General features: G+C 26.7%; 2 protein-coding genes, 2 long non-coding RNA genes and 2 pseudogenes across 5 annotated transcripts; 3 read left to right on the forward strand and 3 right to left on the reverse strand.

Moving 5' to 3' along the window:
- Positions 1–4,021: 4,021 nt before the first annotated feature.
- On the forward strand, positions 4,022–9,219 carry LOC149057974 (uncharacterized). Its single transcript, XR_016190403.1, has 2 exons — positions 4,022–4,161; positions 8,832–9,219. It is a non-coding gene; the product is annotated as an uncharacterized LOC149057974 (long non-coding RNA).
- A 926-nt stretch (positions 9,220–10,145) lies between these two features.
- LOC149057975 (uncharacterized) lies at positions 10,146–11,118 on the reverse strand. The gene is made up of 3 exons (XR_016190405.1): positions 10,881–11,118; positions 10,694–10,813; positions 10,146–10,442 (listed from the first exon to the last, which is right to left on the reverse strand). It is a non-coding gene; the product is annotated as an uncharacterized LOC149057975 (long non-coding RNA).
- Positions 11,119–12,971: 1,853 nt separating this feature from the next.
- LOC149057976 (uncharacterized) lies at positions 12,972–15,026 on the forward strand. Its single transcript, XM_089220390.1, has 2 exons — positions 12,972–13,286; positions 13,347–15,026. Exons 1-2 carry the CDS (start codon positions 13,215–13,217, stop codon positions 14,565–14,567), a joined length of 1,293 nt encoding a protein of 430 aa, XP_089076516.1. The 5' UTR covers positions 12,972–13,214; the 3' UTR covers positions 14,568–15,026.
- Positions 15,027–15,821: 795 nt separating this feature from the next.
- On the reverse strand, positions 15,822–24,005 carry LOC149057977 (uncharacterized). The gene is made up of 2 exons (XM_089220391.1): positions 23,254–24,005; positions 15,822–16,234 (listed from the first exon to the last, which is right to left on the reverse strand). Exons 1-2 carry the CDS (start codon positions 23,837–23,839, stop codon positions 16,227–16,229), a joined length of 594 nt encoding a protein of 197 aa, XP_089076517.1. The 5' UTR covers positions 23,840–24,005; the 3' UTR covers positions 15,822–16,226.
- Positions 24,006–24,146: 141 nt separating this feature from the next.
- On the forward strand, positions 24,147–25,689 carry LOC149057978 (uncharacterized; annotated as a pseudogene). The gene is made up of 2 exons (XR_016190404.1): positions 24,147–24,425; positions 24,879–25,689. The product of XR_016190404.1 is annotated as an uncharacterized LOC149057978 (transcript).
- A 129-nt stretch (positions 25,690–25,818) lies between these two features.
- Positions 25,819–26,783, reverse strand: LOC149057979 (uncharacterized; annotated as a pseudogene).
- Positions 26,784–27,051: the final 268 nt, after the last annotated feature.

The following is a 27,051-nucleotide window of genomic DNA, read 5'->3' on the forward strand; positions in this document are numbered from 1 at the left end:
TGTGTCAAGTACAACAAGCAAATTGCAAATAAATACACACATTTTTATTTATGTACAAACAATTATTACATAATAACAATAAAATAAACGAATGAAGCTGCAACAATGTAATATGTCGTATATTTAGAAGACGGAAGAAGTCGTATAGCTGTATAGTAGGTTTCGAGTATAGCTTTTCATTGAGCAAGTCACTGTAATTTTATTTTAATATTTTAATGATAAGTCATTGGTCTATGCTTACAAAAGAGATTTTGAGCGGAAATTATGTGTTAGCCGTTAGCCTCTATAACCATCATATGTATATGAATATTTTAGAATTTATTTATACTACCATTAGCCATATGTTTTTCTATTTAATTGTTTGCAAAAAAACTTCGATAATAATATTTTACCATACATCGTAAAATATTTATGCATATGTTGTTATTAATGTATATTCCTGCGATATACCAACGTTCCAACGAACCTTAGAACATAGTAAATAGAATAAATTGTAAAATAAAAATCTAAAAATTAGTCTAAATATTTTGAAGAATTAATTGTGTAAAAAATTTGAAAATATACATAACGGCAAAAAGTTTCAAGTTCTTACAATTTATATTTTATAATCACAAAAAAGAAGTTAAAATCGTCAAAGGAAAAAACAAACTCCAAACACTTTAAAAAAATTGGGCACAATGCACATACGTTTTCGATATTTTTAAATCACTGTAACAATAACTTACGGCAAATAATTATCTAGAAAATATAGATTCATCAAAATTTTTAGAAAATAAACTAAATTATTCTAAAATGTTGAATTCTTTAAACTAGCATAAAATGAATCTAAATTTTTCATCGTGTATACTGTATAGATAGTGATAATGTTACAGTGGAATGTTTTAAGTCCCTGATGTGGTTTATATATCATATACGGAACTTCCATAGTGGAAGTTAGAAAAGTAGTTCGCAATACCACTTTCATCAATTTTTATAACTATAGATAAATTTACACATTTTAGTGTTGTCAAAAAAAAAATTATTACTGTAAATTCTATAAACAAATTGACTAATTTAATTTGCATTAATTTTTAGAAAACAAATAAAGCACAGAACATTATTGTCATTATTGTAAATTTTTTTTTAATTCTACATTTTCATAATCAAATATTTTCAGAAAAAATGTTTATTGATAATAACATAACGACATGATATTGATAATAACATAAACCTACCGAATAGCCCGAACGTATTATATTTTTTAAAGTATGTGTTTCACCACTTAGATAACTATAATGACCACATACTTATAAAGATTAAAGACGCATATGGAAACATTCAAGTCTTGAATAACTCAATAACATAATATAACCATATACTCTGCAATGTTTAGGATAATATGTTTATTAAATAGTGGGATTCGAATTCTATCTATTTCCACTTATGATTAATCTCATGGTTGTAAATTATTTAAAAAGAGTCAACATATTTTTTTAAATTTTATTATGTATGGCAAATTCTCCTTGAAAATGATAAAAATTAAACATATCTACGGTCATTAGTTTTTGAGTTACACCAAAAAAATAAAATGGATTTTGTTAAAAATTGATTTAGTCTATATAATTTACATTTTTTTTCTTACTTTTTCCTCTATGCTTTTGAAAATTTCTGAGAATTTTCTATTTTAACTTCTTGAATTCATCAAATCAATTCTCTTTTCTATCAGAAAAAAATGCATAAGTGGAAAATTGAATCAATTTTACTTCCTTAAAATTTGATGCAAGCAGAAAAACACTCACATCATTTTAAAGTCAATTCACGCTTTAGCGAGAATCTATGAGGACCTACCTCATAGATTCTCGCTTATTGACATTTAAAAAATGTAAATTAGCTAAAATTCACAGCTCACAGATATTATCAATGTACTTATAAGTTGATAGGTAGTTAATTCTAGGTCTTGAAGTTCCATTTAAAAATTTCATCAATTTATAATTTTAATTATGTTATTTTGATTTAAAAGATGGTTAATTCATAGTTTTAAAAAATTAAAATACCTATCTAAAAAAATATTCATAAACGTACTGTCATTATTTGTCTATTTTGCCCATTGTGCAGTCTTCAATTTTAGAAGTTTTGGGACATTTGTTTTATATTTATATTTATTTATTTTAGATTTTCATATTTATATTTTAAAGTTTTAAATTTTAATATCCTGCAATGCTCAGTTTAAATATCCATGTGTTTACTGTTTAGTGATAATACTTTTAACAGATTATTTTTCATTAAAACTTTTTGGACAAGTATTACTGGTTTGACTGACATTGCATATAAATTAGATAAATTATTATATTTATGTATGTAATATATGTTTTTAAAGATATTAATACAATTTTATTGTTGTGTAGGACTAATGAGTGATACCATATATGAATACCTAAATGTCCTTTTATAAAAATTGAATTCTTTCTACTGTAATACATTATTAATTAGGTAACACTTTTGAAATTATAATTATTATGATTTGAAATGACCAATGAGATAAAAAAATAAATACTTTGTTAATATAATTTCGATATTATGTATGGACAAATTAGAAAGTTGTTTAAGTTTTTTTTTTATGTTATTATAATACCCGATGCAAAAAAGCTTTAATTTTATGCCACATTTCAAACAGCCAGAAGGCATGTTAGTTTAAAATAAATTAAGTATATTATGATTTGTTTTTTAATTTTGTAATATTTATATCAAATTAATAATTGGTTTGACAAGTTCATTAAAATTACTAAAAAAATACTAATCTCATTAAATCCCCGTGGTTATTTATAAAAATTAGCATATGAAATAGTTAATATACCTATATGAATATTGATATTCCGTGGACGAAAATGATATAGGTAGGTAGGTAGTTAAAACACTCAAAAATATATAATATTTAGGTATGTACTATAAGTCTACATTAAATCTGGATATGTTTAAACGCAAGTATACATATATACAGTAGTTATGATAATGCAAAGCTCGTCGAAGCTAATAAATCTTATAAAAAATATATATAGACTGTAGTAGGCGCTGGATTAAGTTCTTGATTTTTTACCATGCTGCTATTGTAAGGAACCAATTCGATCAAAAATCAACATTTTACATATATATATGTTTAAACTCAACTTCACTCTAATGGATACTATGCTTCTCGAAACTTGAAAATGTGCTTAAATGCATTAAACATAAAACTGGTCGTATCTTCTCCCATTTAAAATTCCAAGCACCTATATAATTATGACAACGCCAAAAATACGAAACACATAATTAATGGTTTCGATAATGTGTTTAGAATAGTATAATATTTATTAAACCACGGTCTCCACGGCTTATGTACATTTTTAATTCTGTTTATACAACGTAGAATGTTTACTATCATTTATCAATATTTAACATATACAGCTCTTAGACGTGTAATAGACTCCGCACATTTGTTTCAAAAAACAAACAAATGTTGTCTTATAATTAGAATTACTGTGGTCTCATATATTGTATTACTGTAAAGTAGCAAGTTTGATATAATTTATTAGATTAACAACTTATTTAAATTTTACCTAATTATTATTATTTTTCAACTATAAAAACATTAAAAATATATTGTTAGTATCTCAATAATACCTATATGTTGATATATGACGTACCTATTTCCCTACAAAAATGTACAATTTTGTTAGATGAATATTTTTTGACATTGCAAAAAATTATCTACACGCTATTAACTTATTATCATATACTTGATTTTCTCAGCCATTTTTCTGTGCTAATTAAATTTGTTTTATTTACAATTATTACTTATGAATTAGCAATCTACAGCGCACACATGAAACGAGTAATACCTATGGAAAGAGGTGAGATGAAAGATTTGAGAGTTTACCAGTAGTTGTTAAACCCAACAAGGTCATCTTCTCGCTAATGGATACATATTTTTTTATGTATTTATGTAATAAATAGGTACTTACGTTATACATGTGCCAGATATGAATAGGTATTTAGAATTTGTTAAGAACCTATATAAGCGGTGGTAGTAATTCCATCGTAATGTCTTTCTTCGCTAGCCACTTGACTGAAGAGAGGTTTAGTTTTATTCCTTCCGAAAAACGAAGAATTTATCACCATCTGGCCGATATGTCGTACAAAACAATAGTAAGTATAATGCATTACTTAATTAGGTATAATTTTAATTTCTGTCCAGCTTGAAAAAATTAATATGATATACAAAAATAAAAATAAAAATACCTCAATATAATTTAATATTTTAGTTAACAATAAATTTATATACACATTATAAACATAAGTAATGAGTCAAATATGATCAAATTTCGATATTTCAATATTTATAGGTATTTGATGTTTTTGCGTGCAATTGTCATCAAATTTCCAATTTCAGTAATAATTGAACATGAATAATATGATAAATACCTGTTTAATATGTTATATGTATAGGAAATATAAAAAATGTAAAAAATGTATAAAACATTTTTATTAATTAATATCCTTTAAATTTTAAAGTTTAAAGGTTAATTTTTAATTTTTCACCATAGAATTTTTTACAATAATTACAGTGTATGTTATATCGAATTAAAATTTATTGACTTAATATATAAAATATTCACAGCTTTATTATGAAACCGTCATAATATACGGTTAAATAACGCCTGTGTTAGCTCACTTTTATCTATTTATTTATACATATTACATTTTGTTTTTGTTTAATAATAGTAGTTAAAATAAAGGAATAAATAAAAGTATAAATTATGTAACCACAATAGGCATCTACAATAATCATAAGAATAGATAGTGTCAAGTATGTATCCACACCATAAGTAGGTAGTCTTTTTGATGTATAAGTATTAATACTTATACTTCTGAACTAATTGTTGTAATATGAATTAATTATTTGTGCTACTAAGCATGAAAATTGAAAAAAAATTAAAAATAGTATATTAACTGTTTGCGTTTTAATTTTTTTTTTTTTTTTAAAGGGGCAAGTATAGGTGACCATTTTGCTGTACAGTAGGAGTCGAGTATACCTCGTCATTGATGAGGATAATATGGATTGCAATAGATAACATGTTAAATTTAAATTAAATGATAAATCTTTAAATAAATAAAAACGAATATAACCTTTTTACCTTTTTAGTAACTAAGACAAGCAAACAATTATTTTAATACTTTAAAGTTTGAATAAATTTTCGTTTATTTTATTTTTTATTTTTACTGATTATTTAAAAATGTTCAATGTTTCTCAAAAAGAGTAAAATTTCATCTAGATCTAATTTTCTATCAAAAACTTCTAAATAAATTGATAATCAAAGCATTTTCTATTAGATAAAATGTCTTTCAGAATAAAAAATAAACAAAAATACACATAACAGTAAAATCAATTAATTCATCTACTCAGAATCTAAATATATACGTTTAATTAATTCAATAAATTAAACTATTATATAAGTATAAAACATAAATGAGTATATTAATAAATTTACATGACCACATGCGCCAACACTCATTATATGTCTAATCTGTTGCTTTGTAGTGTTCACTAAAGTTAACATTTTCTATAGCAAGAAGAAATTCTATCAATTCTATCTTAGTTATAAATAATTAATAACTCCTTACTAAATAACCAAATTTTATATTGTAATATTACAAATTACAATACATATGAGTGTAGATTATAGATATAAAAGTAAATATTATAATACTAAAAATATTTGGTCGTATAATATTATATGTCCTGTCGTAAACTCCCATGACTTCAGGCGTACCTACACATATAAAAGAACAATATTATTAAATATAAGAACTTTATTAAAACACCTGTTTTCATTCACAAGAATCTTTTTCCTGTCTCATTTTATCGTTCTTATTTCTTATAGTTTATAATTTAATAATGATTAACCTAATTCTAAATTCATTTTCATATTGTGTGATTTGTTTTTAGATGTTACTTCAGAATTACCTAAATGTTTTTTAAATCTATTTTTGAACAGTAAATTACTGTCAGTAATAATATTTCGTATTTTTGCCTAATTTTATTTATACAACAGTATCTGATATGATTTACAAATTAGATATTTTTCTATTTCACAACGCACGTTATTTATTTTATTCATAGTATTGTTTAAAATATTACTGATTTTAAATCAAAAAAAATTAAAGATTGAGCCGTAATCTTGGCGTTGCTTAATAAATAAGCGTATACATAAATAACTAATATTAATAATACATTATAAATAAAATATAAAGTATGATATTAGAATTTTTTTGTGCCAATTTAGTTGTGATTCTAGTGTTTATAATATTGATATGGAGTATCAATGTTTGTATAGCCAATAATGAGACAAATAAAAAATAAAAATATTTAAAAAATAATATGGAATCACTTTATTGTATTTATACATTTTTAATTATTCTTTTTTATTACCTAAACAATACCTGACCGATTATTTATCTACGTAAAATATGTCTATATGACAATAATCACTCTTGACTTGCTAATTTATTATTATTCAAATATGTACCTACCTACTCGATTTTAATCAAACAATAAATTATTAAATTCGTAACGAAATTTTTATAAAATATGATCTATTTATCATCCAAGAAGTATGACTAGGTACCTAACCTATATATTATAGAACATATATATTGTATATAATATTATATAGATACTTACCAAAAACTTTTATTATATGAAATACCTACATTTAAAGTATTATTGATTGTAAAATTTGTCAAACAATTTTCACTCATTGCTTAGAACGTTAAAAAAAATTTAATATTTCATCGAATTTCAAATGTTATACAATTTAAAATTTTAGGCATCAAAAAAGTATTCATTTTTTTAAAAACAGATGTAAATTGTTTACTGTATGAAAATTATAAAATTGATAAGGGCATCAAAATATTTACAATGTTTCTAAAATTGTTTAACAAACCAGAAATCAATAAAAAGTGCCTATGGATAATATATTATACCGTATATATTATAACGTCATATACCTATTGGACTAGGTGTCGCAGTCCTTATAATATATGTAGTATTACCTGTAGACATTAAAGTACAATATTATTGTTTATTTGATGTATTGATGGTTGTTTTGAAAATAACTTACAACCATTAATCATATTCATATATTTAGTATAATATATGGGTCATCTTGTGTCAATAAAATATTACTTGTGAAGAAATTCGAAAATCATTAAAAAGATTGACTGAAAGTATTGTTATATTAATGTTTTATTGCTTTCGTGCATGAATGTATTTTATTGGTAAGAATTGAATTACATGTCATTGTCAACAACTTTTGGAATAGTTGAAGTTTGTTCACTTAGATCTCGAAAAATATTACTGAGACAGTTTTAGAGAGTAGTTATGTTTTTATGAAAACAAGTTAATAAGAAACATCTGCATTGCTTAATTTCGACTCATTGACCCTGGGTGAATAGTTCAAAACGGTGAACAAACAAAACTAGTTTTTTTTTTTTAAATGTCTATTATTTATAATTGCACATTGCACCGTAAGCTAACAGTATATCAGACATTTTCCATTTTCAATCAAAACTGTATACTTTAAAAAATCAGATATTAATATTTATAGATGCTTACTGTAAGTTGTAATTGAATATGTGTAGCCGTGTAGGAATTTCTAGATGTTTATTATATAATCATTTTTTTTTTTTTTTACTTTTATTAGCATATTAACTAAAATTATTTCAGTAAATATAACTGCAACCAGTAAAAGTATTATTCGATAATATTATTAATTATGAATAACTAAATAACCATAAATGAACTATCTAAAAAAATATTTTGAACTCATATGGTACCTATCTATAAGTGTATATACCATTCATTGTATAATATAATATTTATTGATTTTTTTGTACTTTATTATTCAATTAAAGATAGTATATGCATATATACCTATATACCTATATATATAGACATATAGGTAAAGATTATGACATAGGAGCACGCGTGTTTTAGTATATATTATTATAGCCATAAACGATCAAATCATAAGTACAAATGCTACAAATAGATATAAAAAGTATTTCACCATCTTATAATATATATCAAAATTTACAAGTACCTACATAAGTACTATTATATCATGATTCATGAATCATGGTACATAATAGTTTAAGTCATCTCGTGATCGATTATAACTTTAAACCATTAAACCAGTATAGCTATCATTAACATAAATTATCTTACGCATATAGTTGCAATATTATGTTACCAATTGGCTATATAGTCGTTTTAGACTTGTTAAATTTTAAATTTCACAAAGTTGTTTATGAATTGTATTTAAACCGTTTTACTTTAATACTTTTACTTAAATCTACTTTAAAACCAAACTTTTAAAAGTAACTAACTCGGCCTATCTTAAATCACTTGATTTTTATAGTTATTAATGCTTTTTTCTATTAATTAATTAATTATTTATTTGACTGAATTTATCATAGTTAATAGGTAGAGTTATATATTATATGTAATTTGACTACGAGCAGTGTTGCTGCTTATTTACTTAATACTATATACCTATATAACAATATGATATAACGTTTTACAAAGCATATATATTATATATATATATATTAAATAATATTGGTGTATGATTTATTTATGGAAAAAAAGAATGATTCTTACATATTTTTGTTCATGACTGTAGTCTGTATTAGTAGATTGATTCTATGGTCTAAATAGCCGGCAGATTTCAATTGCATACTTATTTATAAATATAGTCTATAATTAACGACTATAATATCATCAAATGTTCTAAATTAATATCCTTTTGTTACAGATTTTATTTTTCTTTCTACTTGCGGTATTTTTTGTTGCATCGGCACCAATTGATTCGGATCCAACAGACACAAGGAAGAGAGAAGACATCCCATCAATTGGTGATCCTGATGACTTCTTGAAGTTAAAACTATTAAAAATTATGCTCCTAAAAACTGTACTTTTAGGTTAAAAAATGTATTGTGTTTTAATCAAACATCGACTGAGATAATCTTTAGTTATTTTAATTTTATATTTTACAATTCATTAAATCATTTTTCATAATCACATTTATTATGCTATCATACTATGTTCATGACATATCGTGTTCTTTTAACATGTGATTTCTGTTATTTTTTTACAGTTTATTACCTAATTATATTGTAATAAAATTAAAAATTAACAATGAACGATTTTTTTTTATTTCTATAACATCTCAAAATATTTTATTGGTAAAACTAGTACTTATTTAAATGATATGCCATCTGGCAGTAGACATTTGACTAAGAATAATATACTTAATTGATATCAAATCGAACTAAAATGCAAAATATTGATCTAATACAACAACACAAACATAAACGGATTGATGTGTACTAATGCAAGTACGATATTGATTTTTGATTAACACTTTTAACACATATTACATTTAAATATCATATATTTTCTCTTTTTCTAATACACAATATATATTATTTAACGATGGCAAATCAGTTATAGATTTTGAGCGGAGTGAGAAGTGTATTAGTTTTACAATGATGTGTTTTTTGTGTCTGTCATAATGTTTTAGAGCAAGACATTCACTCCAATATTCTACATCGAGGATAGTTTCTGGTAGCTAATTTAATCCAGTCGAGGAATTAAAAGTAAACTATTCGCAATACTTAGATCGCAAGTTAAATTCAGTAATAAATCATTGCATGGAAATTTGGTGAAATAACCGGTAGGGCTGAGCATTATATTTTTCATTGTACCTATATAAGCACTGCTGTACTAGAGTCGCTCGCAATATTTTATTTCAACAAGACAATTTAAAAAGTTTGACATACCTATAATGAACAATTTAACCATAATAAACAATAATGCGCCTTACTTTGAACATTTTATTCTAAACAGAAATTGTATTAAATTTATTTCATTATTAAGTTATTAAATTGATTTAATTTAACCAATTTAATATAGGATGTTATTATGTTAAAACAAAGAAGCCAAGTACCTATATAATATAATAAGAGTAGGTACCTCATATATATTCATTTCAATTTTCAGCACAATATATCGATTCTTATTAGAAAAAGCATTAACTATATCATTGTTATTAATATTTTTTGCCAAATCATTTTCAATATTTATAATATAAAGGTCATTGAATCTATTTTCAACCATTGTAGATCGCATCCAAGTTTTTATTCTGCGCATTGCAGAAAAAAAGCGTTCACGAGTGGCTGAACTTATTGGTAAAGTTAAGGCCATCCGTAAAAGTTTATACATATTTGGGTAGACATTCACGACAATACATGTTTTCAAATCCTCTAAGGAGATATCATCTTTTCCAGTTTTCAATGTTATGTACCTAGTTTTTTACGACATTAATTTCGGATTTTAAATTATAACAATTGATATCTAATAAACCCTAGAAAATAAAAAGGTATACATAAGTCATAGTGTGTTACTATTTATTATTAATATTTAAATTTAGTCAACTATTAAAATGTTGTGTATTGCAGTGAAATTAGTAAGTGTGTTAATCAAATTTGCCAATTCATGTATGAAAATCCGGGTATTTTAGGAGATATTACTATTTTAGTAAATTCCATTTCCAAACTTTCTGTACAAAACCGTATTGACAATAATGGAATCTAAAACTTTAAAGTATGTATTTACACGAAAAAAATCTTCAGCAGTAGTATTATCAACTTCATTGGATACTTCGGCACCAGTAGAAGTAGGTAATCAAAACAAAATCATTAAGTCACTAATATTCTCTTCTTATTCGTTTTAACCCTAAAATACAAAAATACTTATAATTTTTACTTTCTACATCTAACTATAAAATTATTATAATATTTACTTTGTGTTCGAAATAGTATATCAAAGTTAATGTTGTAGTCTTTAGCAAAGTCTTGGATTTCTAACCATAATCATAAATTATTAAAAGGAAGAGTAAGATCTATACTATTTTCAAAAGTTTGTAAACACTGTTGATAAGAATTACTGCTTTGCCTAGTACTGCATTTTTTTCTTGAAACATGTTTCAAAGAATAGTAATTGTAGATAATATATTTTTTTAAATAAACAAATTAGCAACAAATGAGTTTGTTGACATACATGTAAGTATATACCTTGAAAAAAAACACTAAAATATTATACTCCAATTATTTTAAATATTTTATACAATTTACCTAAAGCTTCATTTGCATTTCTATTTTCAGTTTGATTGTCTATTTCTTTCTGTTAAACGTTTATAATAGCTTTATAAATGTGTAATACAGTTCTTAAACCGACAGTTCCATCTAGTACCACTTAAGCAACCAATATGGATACTTTTTATTCCCAACTGTTTTTTGCATATTGACAAGCATTTGGTTTTTAGTTGGATGAGAAAAATGGATATTATATAACCCTTTAATAGTATTGAAAACAGTCCTAGCCTCCTACACCGAAAAAAAAATATAGATAAAACAGCTAAAACATAATTACAAAAAATTACAATTTATCTTAACATATTTGCACATATCAATTACAACAAGATTTATACGATGGGTCATATTACAATGCATATAAATGGCATATGGAAATTTATTTTTAATTTTAGCCTGAATACCATTAAACTTTCCAGACATTACATTTTCCCCATTTCCTTTTTTCCTCTTGACCAGGATAACTAAGTACAATAAAAAATTTTAAATATGTTATATGATATAAATAATTAAAACAGAATTGAAAAAATACTTGATTTTCTCCAGTTGTTGAATCCAATACTCGTAAACGTAGAATCATTACTATCACTTGCTATGCTGAAATTGCGAAAGCAAAAACAGTAAATAGCATCATGTTTAATACCATATTCTAGCCAACTAAAGCTTGAATAATAAACGGAATTAAAATCACGGTTTTGTTTCTATATTTTCTCTAATATTAACATTTGGCTGAAGCTATGCGTTTTACGATAAGTATCCTGCAATATGGCAATATAATATTATGTTGAATAATTATATTATGTATATACCTACTGCTTATAGATAGTATTACATACATTATTTTTTTCTAAAAACTTTTGGTTGATGCTAATTAAAAATAAATATAAAAATGCAATTCAATTTCAATTTTTTTAGACATCAGTGAGGTTTTAAATAATACATTTGCATTTAAAATCAAATAATATATTAAAATATAATAATTTATTTACAAATTTCAATGTAATATTAATATATATTATAAATAGTATACTTACCATCTTTGTTTAGTTTTTAACAATATCAAATAAATATTATTTTATTAAATGTGTATCTTATAAAACTTCGAATATACATTATTTTTAACCATACATTTTTTCCAAAAGAATCTTAATATCTGGATATTTATTAATATTTAAGTTATTATATTATGAAGTTTAATATTTAAACTGTCTCGTTTTTTTTTATTGATATGATATAGAACTACAAATGAAGTGGAATCATAAACTATTAATACACAATGGTTTTACAAACAAATTTAAATACTATATTGGTACATTATACTTTAGAATTGTTAATCTTGTTTTTCTTTCTTGAATATAATAATAAATAAGTATGTATATTACGCAATCTATGTAAATATAATGGGTTTCTGCTGTAAAATCTTTTTTTTATTTTATAATTGAGTCATAATAAAGTGATAGTAACAGTTATGCAATTTAGGGCAACAATTAAATGTATTTTCAACACTTGCCATTATATTTCTAATAAGACCCCGAAAATAAGAATTTATCCATAATAATATGAAAATAAGTAATTGAATATTATTTTATTATGCATTTTACGATTACTTTACTACGTATACCTACTATAACCGTATTATTGATATATTCTTACATTATAATATATTATATTATATTGTATTCGAGCTTTTACGGGCGTTTAAATAAATAACGGTGAAAAATTATACACCATATAGATTTTTATTGAATTTAAAAAAAATAATGTATTTTGGAGAAAAAACCACTTTATATTATACTTTGAAATAAATAAAAACAGCTTTTAATATTTTTTTAAATTTTGTTGTTATGGGAAACTAAAGTGTTCGAGATAAATATTGATCAGTAATCTACATTTTACAAATATAATTTGTCTCATTAACTTCTTAAGCTTGAAAAAGAATTAATTATATATCACTTGTACTTATTACAACATTATCATTTTGTATTATGGCAGTTCAACTTGTTGAAGGCCCAGCTACCCCGAAGTCACCGATGGATTCTAAATTGGACAGTATACACGTGAGTCTTTTTTATTATATATTACCTAACCTAACAAAACCTAACCTAACCAACCCGCAGGTCAACACGGCCACCGTCCCAACTCAGGCTACAATGGTTTTCACGAACTCACGGCAACGCCGGAACCTAAAGCGGTCGCTGGAATACAGAGAAAAAGTTAGGTTACAAAATTCACAACAATACCGGCTAGAGAAACGGGCACCATCCACATCCGATACAACTTCCTTCCCAGCCAACACCAGTTCTACATCAGCAGGAGGCGACGCGCCCAACCCTCCCAGATTCCGTGGTACCGGAGGTAATATTACATCCTTGGACCTCAAGCAACAGGAACAACTGGCCGACCGAAAACCTACCACCACCCCCTCGTCGTACCGGTCGATATATAAATCACAACAATACCGGCTAGAGAAACGGGCACCATCCACATCCGAAACAACTTCCTTCCCAGCCAACACCAGTTCCATATCAGCACCAGTCCAACCCTCACAGATTCCGTGGTACAATGAAGGTAATATTACATCCTCGGACCTCGAGCAACCGGAACCACGGGCCGACCGACAACCGACCACCACCCACTCGTCGTACCGGTCGATATATAAATCACAACAATACCGGCTTGAGAAACGGGCACCATCCACATCCGATACAACTTCCTTCCCAGCCAACACCAGTTCTACATCAGCAGGAGGCGACGCGCCCAACCCTCCCAGATTCCGTGGTACCGGAGGTAATATTACATCCTTGGACCTCAAGCAGCAGGAACAACTGGCCGACCGAAAACCTACCACCACCCCTTCGTCGTACCGGTCGACATATAAATCACAACAATACCGGCTAGAGAAACGGGCACCATCCACATCCGAAACAACTTCCGTTCCATCCAACACCAGTTCTACATCAGCAGGAGACGACGAGCCAAACCCGCCCAGATTCCGTGGTACCGGAGGTAATATTACATCCTCGGACCTCGAGCAACAGGAACCACTGGCCGACCGAAAACCTACCACCACCCCCTCGTCATACCGGTCGATATATAAATCACAACAATACCGGCTTGAGAAACGGGCACCATCCACATCCGAAACAACTTCCTTCCCAGCCAACACCAGTTCCATATCAGCACCAGTCCAACCCTCACAGATTCCGTGGTACCGTGAAGGTAATATTACATCCTCGGACCTCGAGCAACCGGAACCACGGGCCAAACGACAACCGACAACCACCCACTCGTCGTACCGGTCGATATTGAGATATCACCGGAAGAGGATTACGGAGTGATGATTTTTTAAACTGTACTCATAGGTTTTGGTTATAAATTTCTCATTCAGTGAAACACTGTTAGCTTTTTGACCAACCGTCTATTATCAAATTGTTTACAATGTTCCACGAAATAAGAAATTTATAACCGAATCCTATGCATTAAATCGTTTATTGATACAATTTTCTATGTTACGCGTGATGGGTCAGAGATAGGAAAAAAATAATTCAACTTTGATCATAATATAATTTATACGGTTTTTATGATTTTTTATGATTTTTCATTAGCTAAACAAAATATTAGTCCCATTATATTATTACAGTGTGATCAAGATAAGTGGAAACACTCAATAACTATATGTGTAGGCTTCATATATTTCAATTCTGCTTTTTCAGCTAACTAATAAACATTATTATACACATTTTCAAATAATTAGACTATTTTTTTGACAGTTAATTTTTTAAATAGCATGGTCCATTTTTGACCACAAATTATTTTGTTTGGTATTTTTTAATGAATTTTTTTTCTAAGTCAAAAAATGACCGAGTTATTGTTATAGATTTTATGTTATTTGCAGAGGTACCTATAACAGATTATTATTAATTATTACCAATTACGTATTTTATAATCTGTTATACCCATGCAAATAACATAAAATCAAATTGCAATAACTCGGTCGTTTTTTGACTTAGAAAAGAAATTCAACCACTAAAATTCATTAAAAAATACTAAACAAAATAATTTGTGGTTAAAAATGGATCATTCTATTTAAAAAATTAACTGTCAAAAAAATAGTCTAATTATTTGAAAATGTGTATAATAATGTTTATTAGTTAGCCGAAAAAGTAGAATTGAAATATATGAAGCCTACACATATAGTTATTGAGTGTTTCCACTTATCGTGATCACACTTATAATAATAATATATAATGGGACTAATATTTTGTTTAGCTAATGATAAATCATAAAAAATTATAAAAACCGTATAAATTATATTATGATCAATGATAATCAATAATAACTACTTATCGATCGTTTATGCAACCCGACATAAATATGTATAAATAAAATGTATTAATGTATATACTTTGTGCATTAATAATTATAATAATAAATAATATCATTTATAACCCGTGTATGAATAATTATATATATACCTATGTATACAATATGATCAATAATGTGTAAATATTTTTTAAATAATACCTTATTTAATTCTTTAATTTTATTTGATATATATATTGAATTATTGTAATTTGGCTTTTTTTCCCTGGATTTTTTTTCCTACATTCGGGCCATATATAGGGTTCATTATATTTTTATATTACAGTAATTAATAATACCTGAACTATATTAAGAATCAGAAGAAACTCAAGATACTAGAAACACTCAAACACTATAAGTAGAAACAAAAGGGAGTATGCCATAGAACAAAATCAGTTTTGATATTTCACTAAAAATGTACAATGATATGCACGTAACAATTATAACTATGTCACTAATACAAAATCTAATTAATAGTAAAAATACATACAAAAAGACATATTTCATGTCATATGATATAGGTGTGTTGTGTTGTAAAATGTCGTATGATACGGATCTTGTGTTCAGATAGAAATGTGCTCAAATTAGGTATCAAATAATACGTACTACTAGCCCGACTAGGTATACATACTGTACTAGGTAGCTGTAAAATGAAAAAATAAATAAAATTGGCTTTAAATTATAATTTATAAATAACAATACAATCATTTCGCTTCTTATCTTATCATCTATTCTACCCTACATTAATTTGTGACGTGCCACTGCACATTTACTTCAAATGTAAAATATTTTAAACAACGTAAACGTTATTATTCTTCACTTATAAGTCCCCTATTGTTCACTTCAATTCTCTCTTCCAATTACACCCTGCCGTATACTCGTCATCATTTCTATATAATATGACCATACGGCCCATACGGGTATAATAATTAAACCTTGTAACGGTACATAACACGACACGTAGTAACATCATATTATGTGTTTATGGTAAATTACAATTATTGTCACGACTAATTGTTTTGTTAAGTATAAAAACTAAAATCATTTCTAATGTTATTTGTATTAGGTATAGGTGTTATTCGACAATGATAAACAAAGACATGAGATTATATAGCAGCAAAATAAAGAGTTTAAATACAAATAAATCGAGGAAAAAAATATAAAAATCCTATATTAACGATATTATGTAACTTTTTTTAGAATTATTTTCTGCACAAATTCAAGCGTAACTGTAGCACAAAAAGGCTAGTAATTTTCAGTCCTGTGTGATATGTCTAAGGTCAAGTTAGGGAGTAGCAGGTAAATACATTAAAAAATAAAAATAATTATATCTATATCAATCGATAATCATCAATCACTAAAATACGTATACGGGCTTTTTTTTTATGGGGTAGGACGAGTAGGTTCATTGTTCATAAAATTATATTGTGATGTATATACGTTTAATACGAATCGATGCTTTTTTTTACACTTATTCGATGTTATTATCAAATATGGAAACAAAAATGTGCATCCCTTTAAAAACTGAAGCGACGTCATTGAGGTGTGTCACCTCCAAGTAGGTATACATTTCAATATTTCAAATATTTTCTGGTTTATATTGGTATAGCAGTGTATACTGCTCACTATGACAGTGACATAGTGACATCAACTGAAATTTTGACATTTTTCGTATCTCATAATCTTTTGGTTCAAATACATCAAATAAAAATATTGTGTGTCTAACAAATCAGATGTCATAATTATTATAGGACACTAAACCTGTAGAATTCGAAAATTAAAAATACCATTACGAACATGACTATTTTAGGAGTTATGCAGTACATAATTTGTATTTTGTTGTTATTACGACTACAACTTCACCAATTTTAGTCACGCATGTACAGAAATTAATTATCATGACTAATGCTAATTAAGTATGTCCATCAGTCATCAATGTGTTACATAAAAAATAATTATTAAAATATAATCCCTAAACATAAATTATCACTGTCAGTCTAAAAATTTGTATCCACTTAGAATATGATTTGTTCTAAATCGCATAAAGTGCAAGTTTGTGTGTGTTTTATTATTGTTTTTTAACAAAGCGTCAAAAGAAAACGGAAAAGAATGAGGATCGTCTGGTAAAATATTTATTATTAACCTATCAAAGGTACATTTGCACTTTAATTTTTCTTATAAGACTATTCTAAAAATGTCTCTTGTGCCAAACAAATGAACTTTTAACTCTATAGTTATGTTCCAGATGTCGCGATCCATTTGATAACGTCTTCAGTTAAAAAGTAATCGAGAGAATAAAGATTAGACAATTTTATAAACCAGTCAAGTAACTCTGATGTATAATAAGTGAACTTCTTCATTGAGTAGGTCACTTCGATGGATGCGTTAAATTTAAATTCAGTAATTGCATGGAAATTTGGTGAAATAACCGGTAGGGCTGAGCATTATATTTTTCATTGTACCTATATAGGCACTGCTGTACTAGAGTCGACCACAATATTTTATTTCAACAAGACAATTTAAAAAGTTCGACATACCTATAATAAACAATTTAACCATAATAAACAATAATGCGCCTTACTTTGAACATTTTATTCTAAACAGAAATTGTATTAAATTTATTTCATTATTAAGTTATTAAATTGATTTAATTTAACCAATTTAACATAGGATGTTATTATGTTAAAACAAAGAAGCCAAGTACCTATATAATATAATAAGAGTAGGTACCTCATATATATTCATTTCAATTTTCAGCACAATATATCGATTCTTATTAGAAAAAGCATTAACTATATCATTGTTATTAATATTTTTTGCCAAATCATTTTCAATATTTATAATATAAAGGTCATTGAATCTATTTTCAACCATTGTAGATCGCATCCAAGTTTTTATTCTGCGCATTGCAGAAAAAAAGCGTTCACGAGTGGCTGAACTTATTGGTAAAGTTAAGGCCATCCGTAAAAGTTTATACATATTTGGGTAGACATTCACGACAATACATGTTTTCAAATCCTCTAAGGAGCGGTCTAGGACGTTTTGGCGCCGCCGTTTGGGCGCTGCCGTTTTGGCGCCAACTAATATTTCTATATAATATTTAAAATTACAATTTTGTTAAATATTACAATTAATTTGAAATGAAAATATAGTAAATAGTTAGTTGTAAAAATCTACTTAAAAAATTACTACAAGATATTGTAAAAATATAAATACCTATAAATATAATATAGTAAAAAATGAAATAGTTATTGTAGCAAAACATGAATTTTGATATATTTTAATAATTCATAAATATAAATGATTGAATTTAATCCAAGACGAAAAAATTTCAATCGACAATAAATATTGCACGTTATCTATTGTATCTGTAATAAAGTATAACGATAAAAGCAAATCATGCTGTTCACACGCAAAACCATTAGATCATATATTGCATAGAATCTACAACGTAGATTAGAAAAGAAAGGTTGCGCGTTATCTATATATAATAATAAAAATAATACAACAATAAAAGTAAAATTTGGTGTTCACCTGATAGTTTGGTGTCATTTTTGTCTAATACAGTATACAAGCACGCGTTTAGTGAAGTGATAATAAAGTTTGTACACAGTTATATACAGTACCGGATCTACAAATTATGCAACCCGGGGCACTACATAATATTAGCGCCCCTAAAAGTCACCAAATCATAAAAATGATGAGTTTAAAATTTGAAATTTGCGCCCCTCTATGATAAGCGCCCGGGGCATGGGCCCCGGATCGCCACACCCTAGATCCGGTACTGGTTATATACATAAAACATTTAAAAATGGAGAAAATTCAATCGAAACGTTGTTTTATTATTCGTTTTCTTCTTATTATTTAGAATTGTTAGTGTAAAAGGAATAACAACTATATTCTTTATTCACATAATTAGAAACAAAAAACTTTTATTGTTGTACTACAGGATTACACACTTATGATTTTTATTACATTATTTTTTGTAAGTCTAACCTCAAAGATGGTTGACCATTTTCACATCTATGATAACATAGAGAGTGTTATCACATGTTCCTCTTTTTTTTTTTTTTTTTTATTCATTAAATAAATATACATATTAAAATTACATATTACAATTTAACAATATTAAGGTTAGATGTTACAATTTGACAATATTATAATTAGAACTTTTTTCTTTTTTTTTTACATATATATATTCTAATTCATTAAATAATTATACATATTAAAATTAAATGGTACACTTTAACAATATTATAATAACTACTTTTTTTTTTTTATATATATCATAAATAATACATGTCTTTGTATATTTAAACTAATTTAACACTTACATATTATATCTTTGTGGTTTTCTTATAATTCTACCCTTCCTACTTACTTTACTTATTACAGTTTCTTTATTTTTAATACCAACTTCCTTCCCTCTTTCTCTTCCACATTCAATATTCTCTCTCCCATCAATTTTTCCATTATCATACCTCATATGTCTAGATGTTCTCCTAAATAGCTTGTTGTTTTTGTTCTTAATTATGAATGATCTCGGTTCTTCACACTTTTTAATAATGGTACCTTTTTCCCACACTTTATCTTTTAAATATAGAATTGAGTCATTTACTGCAAATTTGTTTTCTTTAATTCTCACATTTTTGTTATACTGACATTTTTGTACATTTTGTTGTGCTAACATTTTCGAATAAGCATTAATAGGAATTTGAGGGTATAGTAATTTCTCATTAATGGGCAATTTTGTTCTAATCTTTCTGCTCATAAGTAGCTCTGAAGGAGTGTATTCAAGACCTGCAACTGGTGTACTTCTATAGTCTAGTAAATAAAGATCTATGTCTTTACCTGTTAATATAGATTTTTTAAGCATTGTTTTTGCAATCCCTACACTTTTCTCAGCAAACCCATTACTTTGGGCATAATTTGGACTTGTTGTTATTACTTTAAATTTCCATTCCTTAGCAAAATCTAAAAATTGCTTACTATTGAATGGTACATTATCCGAAACACATAATTTGGGGATTCCAAAATAACTAAATACATTTTTTAAAACTTTAATTATTGAATCTGCTGATTTACTGCTTAGTTTTTTGATATCTAGCCATTTTGAGTAATAATCATTTATAATTAAATATGACACACCACCATATTCACCAATATCTACTCCTATTTTAATAAATGGTTTGTCGGGAATTGAATGATTTAATAAGGGTTCTTTAAATTTTTTACTTTGATACCTGGCACACAATGAACACTTACTTATAAAATTTTCTATGTCATTTGCCATATTAGGCCAATAATAATAAGACCTGGCTCTTTTAATGGTTTTAGTCATACCTATGTGGGTTTCATGAAGTAATTCTAGTATAAATGCTCTTAATTTAAAAGTTACTATTAATCTGGCATCAAGATAAATCAAATTATTGTTTACTGTTATATCATTTCTAAATTTCCAAAAATTATATAGTTCTCCTTTAAATGCTAATTTTGTTTTATCACTAGGCCAATTGTTATTGTAATATTGCTTTACTTTATTCAGACAGGGATCATTTATAGTCTCCTTTTGAAATTGTAACAGTTTCTCATCGCTAAACTGTATTTTTTCTGAATTTATACTATGTACAACATCATTAATTGAAATCTCATCTTTTATATTTTTAATAATATAGTCTCTACTTAGATAATCAGCAATGTGCATTTGCTTACCTGGAAGATACTTAACTTCTAGATCATATATAGCTAACTTTGTTTTTATTCTTTTTAACCTATTATTCTTAATTTTGTTAAATTCTTTATTCATGATGGAAACAATTGGTTTATGATCAGTATGTACCGTTATACGTCTACCATAAATGAAATTATGAAATTTTGTACAAGCATATAATATTGCATTCATCTCTTTTTCAATTTGAGCCCATTGTTTCTCAGTTTCGGTTAAGCTACGTGATGCATATGAGATTGGTTTATTGTCTTGCATTATGCAACACCCTACACCCGATTGTGAGATATCTGTTTGTATAACTATTTTTTTATTACCATCAAATGCAGCTAAAACTGGGGCATTCATCAATTTATCTTTAATTGTATTCAATGATTGTGTGTGAATTTCATTCCAGTGCCATTCAACATCTTTTTTAAATAAATTTCTTAGCGGATCAGACATTTGTGCTAGATTTGGAACAAATTTCCTAACATAATTAATGAAACCAAGTAACCTTTGCAGTTCTTTTTTAGAGGTTGGTTCTTTAAGGGATTTTATTGCCTCTGTCCTATCTGTATCAATAGACATACCCTTATTATCAAATAATAGTCCTAAAAATTTTACCTTATTCTGGCAATACTGAACTTTATTTTGATTAAATTTAATATTGTATATCCTAGCGCGGTCAATGACTTGTTGTAAAATCTTATCATGTTCTTCTTTATTATCTGCTGCTATAATGAAGTCATCAAAATAAATTGTTAAACCTTGAATATCACCAAAATATTTTATATTATATTTTTGAAAAACCATTGGTGCAGTTTTAATACCAAATGGTAATTTATTAAATTTAAGGGTACCTAATGGGCTTGTAAATGAACATAAATTACTACATGAGTTTGTAAGTTCAATTTGCCAAAATCCATCCTTAAGATCGAGAACTGTATAAAAACTTTTATTTAATAACCTAGGAGTTATTTCCTCTAACGTTGGTATAGGATAATTTTCTTCTACAATATTTTTATTTAAGTGTTGAGGGTCTAGACACAATCTTAAACTTTTGTCTGGTTTTTCAATAATAACTATGTTGTTTAACCAGTCAGTTGGCTTATCAACATAGGACACAATACCTTTTTCTAATAATTCTTTTAACTTAATTATAAACCTATCTACAACTGTATGTGGTACTCTCCTATAAGGCGCTGGTTGAGGTTCAGCGTTATCTTTGAGCTGTATATCATACAATTCAGGAAACTTACCAAGCCCAGTGAATACATCAAAATTATTTTTTATGAATAATTCTTTTTCTGAACATATCATATCAACTCTTTTTATTAAATCATATTTTACACATGATTCTAACCCTAATATAGGAATAATATTTTTACATTTATGCAGTTGACTTGGTTTTAATATTAAAAACTCAACAATATCTATGCATTCAGGACTTATTATACATTTTATTTGACATTTTCCTAGGCTCTCTATCTTATGACCTCCATACGACTCAACATTACATTTATTAGATCTCAACTGTGGTTGTGGTTTAATTTCCTAGAAATGTTCCCACGGAATAATATTAACATCACTACCTGAATCCAATTTAAATGTTATATTCTTATTAATCACTCTTATTGTTTTTGTCCAACTACTATTAATCTGATGCACCTTATATATTGTATCAATTTGAAACATCTCCTCCTCGCTATAATGCGTTTCATGGACCTCTTTTTTCTCTTCGTTGTTTTTATTCTTACAGCCTATAGCAAAATGGTTCATTTTTTTACATATACTACACATCTTACCAAATGCAAAACACTCTCTAGGTTTATGTTTCCTACCACACTTCTTACAGTTATACTCATTATTTTTATCACCGTCACTTTTCTTAAATACTCTCTTTACATTTTTATTTTTAACATATTTATTATTATTAGTCTTAGTTAAATTCTTACCTTTCCCATTATCTGTACTCTTCATTTTTATCACGTGTACTTCTGATGATGTTGCCATTTCTTGAAGTTCTTGTTTAGTTGCCTCTGTGGTTTTACATATTTCTTCTGCCTTGTCTATCGTCAGATTACTTATGGTTAGTAATTTGTCTTTGATTTCTGGATCTTTAACGCCAAACACTATTCTGTCTCGTATCATGTTATCCTCTTCTTTGTATTCACAAGTAGCAGCTAATGTTTTTAATTCAGTGAGAAAATCATCAAAACTTTGGCCCTCTTGCTGTATACAACATCCAAACTTGTATCTTTGAAATATTATGTTCTTTCTTGGTTCGCAGTATTGGTTGAATGCTTGCACTACCGTATCAAAATTAGTTTTTTCTTTCTTTTTAAAATTATTATAAATCTTAACTCCTTGTGGACCAATTAAATTCAATAAGATATTAATTTTTCTTATGTCACTCTCTTCATTTTTATTAGATGCTATTAAATAAATATTAAATTGTTGATACCACTCTTTCCAGTTTTGTGCAACATAACCACTATATATACCACTAAAGTACAATTCATGAGGTGTACGGTACTCCATTTTATCTTTATCCGTTTCAATCGTGGTTTTCTTATAGTATTCTTCTACAACTGCGCCATGTTTTATTATTCGTTTTCTTCTTATTATTTAGAATTGTTAGTGTAAAAGGAATAACAACTATATTCTTTATTCACATAATTAGAAACAAAAAACTTTTATTGTTGTACTACAGGATTACACACTTATGATTTTTATTACATTATTTTTTGTAAGTCTAACTGTCTAACCTCAAAGATGGTTGACCATTTTCACATCTATGATAACATAGAGAGTGTTATCACAAACGTGATCGAGAAATACTCGTAAATGACGGTTTCATGTATATTTTTAATAAATTTAGTGCCGACAAACAAAAAAAGTTTTGGAGATGTCGTCAAAAGAATGATTGTTTGGCAAGAATTCATACAAGTATTGACAATTTAACGATTTTAAAAAATCTGAAAATTTACACATGCATGGTTCTGATGATGCTAAAGTTGAAACACAAATTGCTATTACTAACATTAAAAAACGGGCATTGTCCACGATGGAACAAACATCATGCGTTATCAATGAATGTACATCAAGTCTATCACAAGCAGCAAAGGTACTAAAAAAAAAATTATACAATATTACTATACAAGTTGATTCTTTTATCATAAAATACTCGTTATTTCGTCAAATATTGACTTTTTTCTTATTTATAATATTTTTGACTTTTTGTTTAAAACATTTATATTTTTTACCCTTTTATAATTTATTAAATATTGAAACCACTAGCAACCTATATTTAAATTTAAAATGTACTAAATATTAATAGGGCTATTTTTTTTATTGAATTTTAACGATCAAATTATTATTTTTCGTTAATGTTTTAACAAGATAGAGCTTTTCAAAGTTAGGCGGTTTTCGATTTATATACAATATTGTTTCATATATAATAAACTCGTTATCGACTATCGACGCAGTAATGAACTTTGTACCTGTAGTGAACACCTATATTTTACATTAGGATTCGCGTATTTTATATTAAATTTATATTTTTACATTTTTATACTAGGGTGTGTTCTTCCAAATAACGATGCATTAAAAAATCCAAGACATGATTTGTTGATGGAACATTTAGCGTTAGTCCTTCATTATTTTCGCAAGTATACATTATTTTGGCAGAAGACGTAGGTGGTATTCATCCAATAATATACGCACTATTACCAAATAAAAAAGGTGAAACTTATCGCAAATTATTTACAATGTTGATCGATCTAAATCCTAGATTATTACCAGATTCAATTTCTATTGATTTTGAAATTGCTGCAATTAGTGCAATTAAAGAAGCGTTCCTCGAGTAAACGTACATGGATGTTATTATCATTTAACCAAAAATTTTCGGAAAAAAATGGGAGACATAGGAATGATATCAAATTATAACAATGATGCTAATTTTTCTGTGATGGTAAAAATGTTAATTTCATTAGCATTTGTACCAATTGAAGATCTGGATGTGGCAACAGATTTGATTGCTGAGGATTTACCTGATGACATTGTTCCGTTACTTGAATGGTTCGAAGAATATTATATAGGAAGAAAAAATCGAAGAAAAGTAGGTCGTCGATCACCACAATTTCCTCCAGAAATATGGAATTTATATCAAAGGATGTTAACAAACCAAAACCGCACAAATAATCATGCTGAAGCTGCTAATAGGCGTTTAAATATTCAAATAGGGGTTACTAATCCAACAATATGGTCATTTATAAATTGCCTTAAAAAAATCCAAACAGAAAGAGACGTTTTTTATGAACAATTAGTTACTGGTGGAAGTCCACCAAAAAAAAAGAAAAAATACATTGATAATGATAAAAGAATTTTAAAATTAGTGTCTAATTATGATAAAAATAGAATTTTATTATTTTTAAGAGGCATTGCAAACAATGTTTCATTAGGGTAACTATTTTTAATGTAATAATTTTTTAATTAACTATTTAAATTTTACTATGTATTTATATTTTGACTATATTACCTTGTAATAATGTTTTAAAATTGTTTTTACTTTATATTTATATTTATACTTTGACTATATCTTGTAATAATTTTTTAAAACTATTAATTTTTACTATATATTTATATTTATATTTTAACTATATTATCTTATAATAATGTTTTAAGTACAATTTTATAATTAACTACCTATTCACTATGTTTTAATTTTTTACTATATATTTATATTTTTACATAATCTTGTAATAATTTTTTAGGTACAATTTTGATACAAATTCTATTAGGTACTTTCTACACCTAACTATAAAATTATTATAATATTTACTTTGTGTTCGAAATAGTATATCAAAGTTAATGTTGTAGTCTTTAGCAAAGTCTTGGATTTCTAACCATAATCATAAATTATTAAAAGGAAGAGTAAGATCTATACTATTTTCAAAAGTTTGTAAACACTGTTGATAAGAATTACTGCTTTGCCTAGTACTGCATTTTTTTCTTGAAACATGTTTCAAAGAATATTAATTGTAGATAATATATTTTTTTAAATAAACAAATTAGCAACAAATGAGTTTGTTGACATACATGTAAGTATATACCTTGAAAAAAAACATTAAAATATTATACTCCAATTATTTTAAATATTTTATACAATTTACCTAAAGCTTCATTTGCATTTCTATTTTCAGTTTGATTGTCTATTTCTTTCTGTTAAACGTTTATAATAGCTTTATAAATGTGTAATACAGTTCTTAAACCGACAGTTCCATCTAGTACCACTTAAGCAACCAATATGGATACTTTTTATTCCCAACTGTTTTTTGCATATTGACAAGCATTTGGTTTTTAGTTGGATGAGAAAAATGGATATTATATAACCCTTTAATAGTATTGAAAACAGTCCTAGCCTCCTACACCGAAAAAAAAATATAGATAAAACAGCTAAAACATAATTACAAAAAATTACAATTTATCTTAACATATTTGCACATATCAATTACAACAAGATTTATACGATGGGTCATATTACAATGCATATAAATGGCATATGGAAATTTATTTTTAATTTTAGCCTGAATACCATTAAACTTTCCAGACATTACATTTTCCCCATTTCCTTTTTTCCTCTTGACCAGGATAACTAAGTACAATAAAAAATTTTAAATATGTTATATGATATAAATAATTAAAACAGAATTGAAAAAATACTTGATTTTCTCCAGTTGTTGAATCCAATA

Source organism: Diuraphis noxia, unplaced genomic scaffold (assembly GCF_037042655.1).
Source record: "Diuraphis noxia isolate RWA-SAM2 unplaced genomic scaffold, SU_Dnox_SAM2 contig0002, whole genome shotgun sequence".
NCBI lineage: Eukaryota > Metazoa > Arthropoda > Insecta > Hemiptera > Aphididae > Diuraphis > Diuraphis noxia.

Coding starts and splice junctions, on each gene's coding strand:
- LOC149057976 (XM_089220390.1), top strand. CDS start 13,215: ATGGCAGTTCAACTTGTTGAAGGCCCAGCTACCCCGAAGTCACCGATG. Junction 13,287..13,346: donor CTAAATTGGACAGTATACAC/GTGAGTCTTTTT, acceptor ACCAACCCGCAG/GTCAACACGGCCACCGTCCC.
- LOC149057977 (XM_089220391.1), bottom strand. CDS start 23,839: ATGGAGTACCGTACACCTCATGAATTGTACTTTAGTGGTATATATAGT.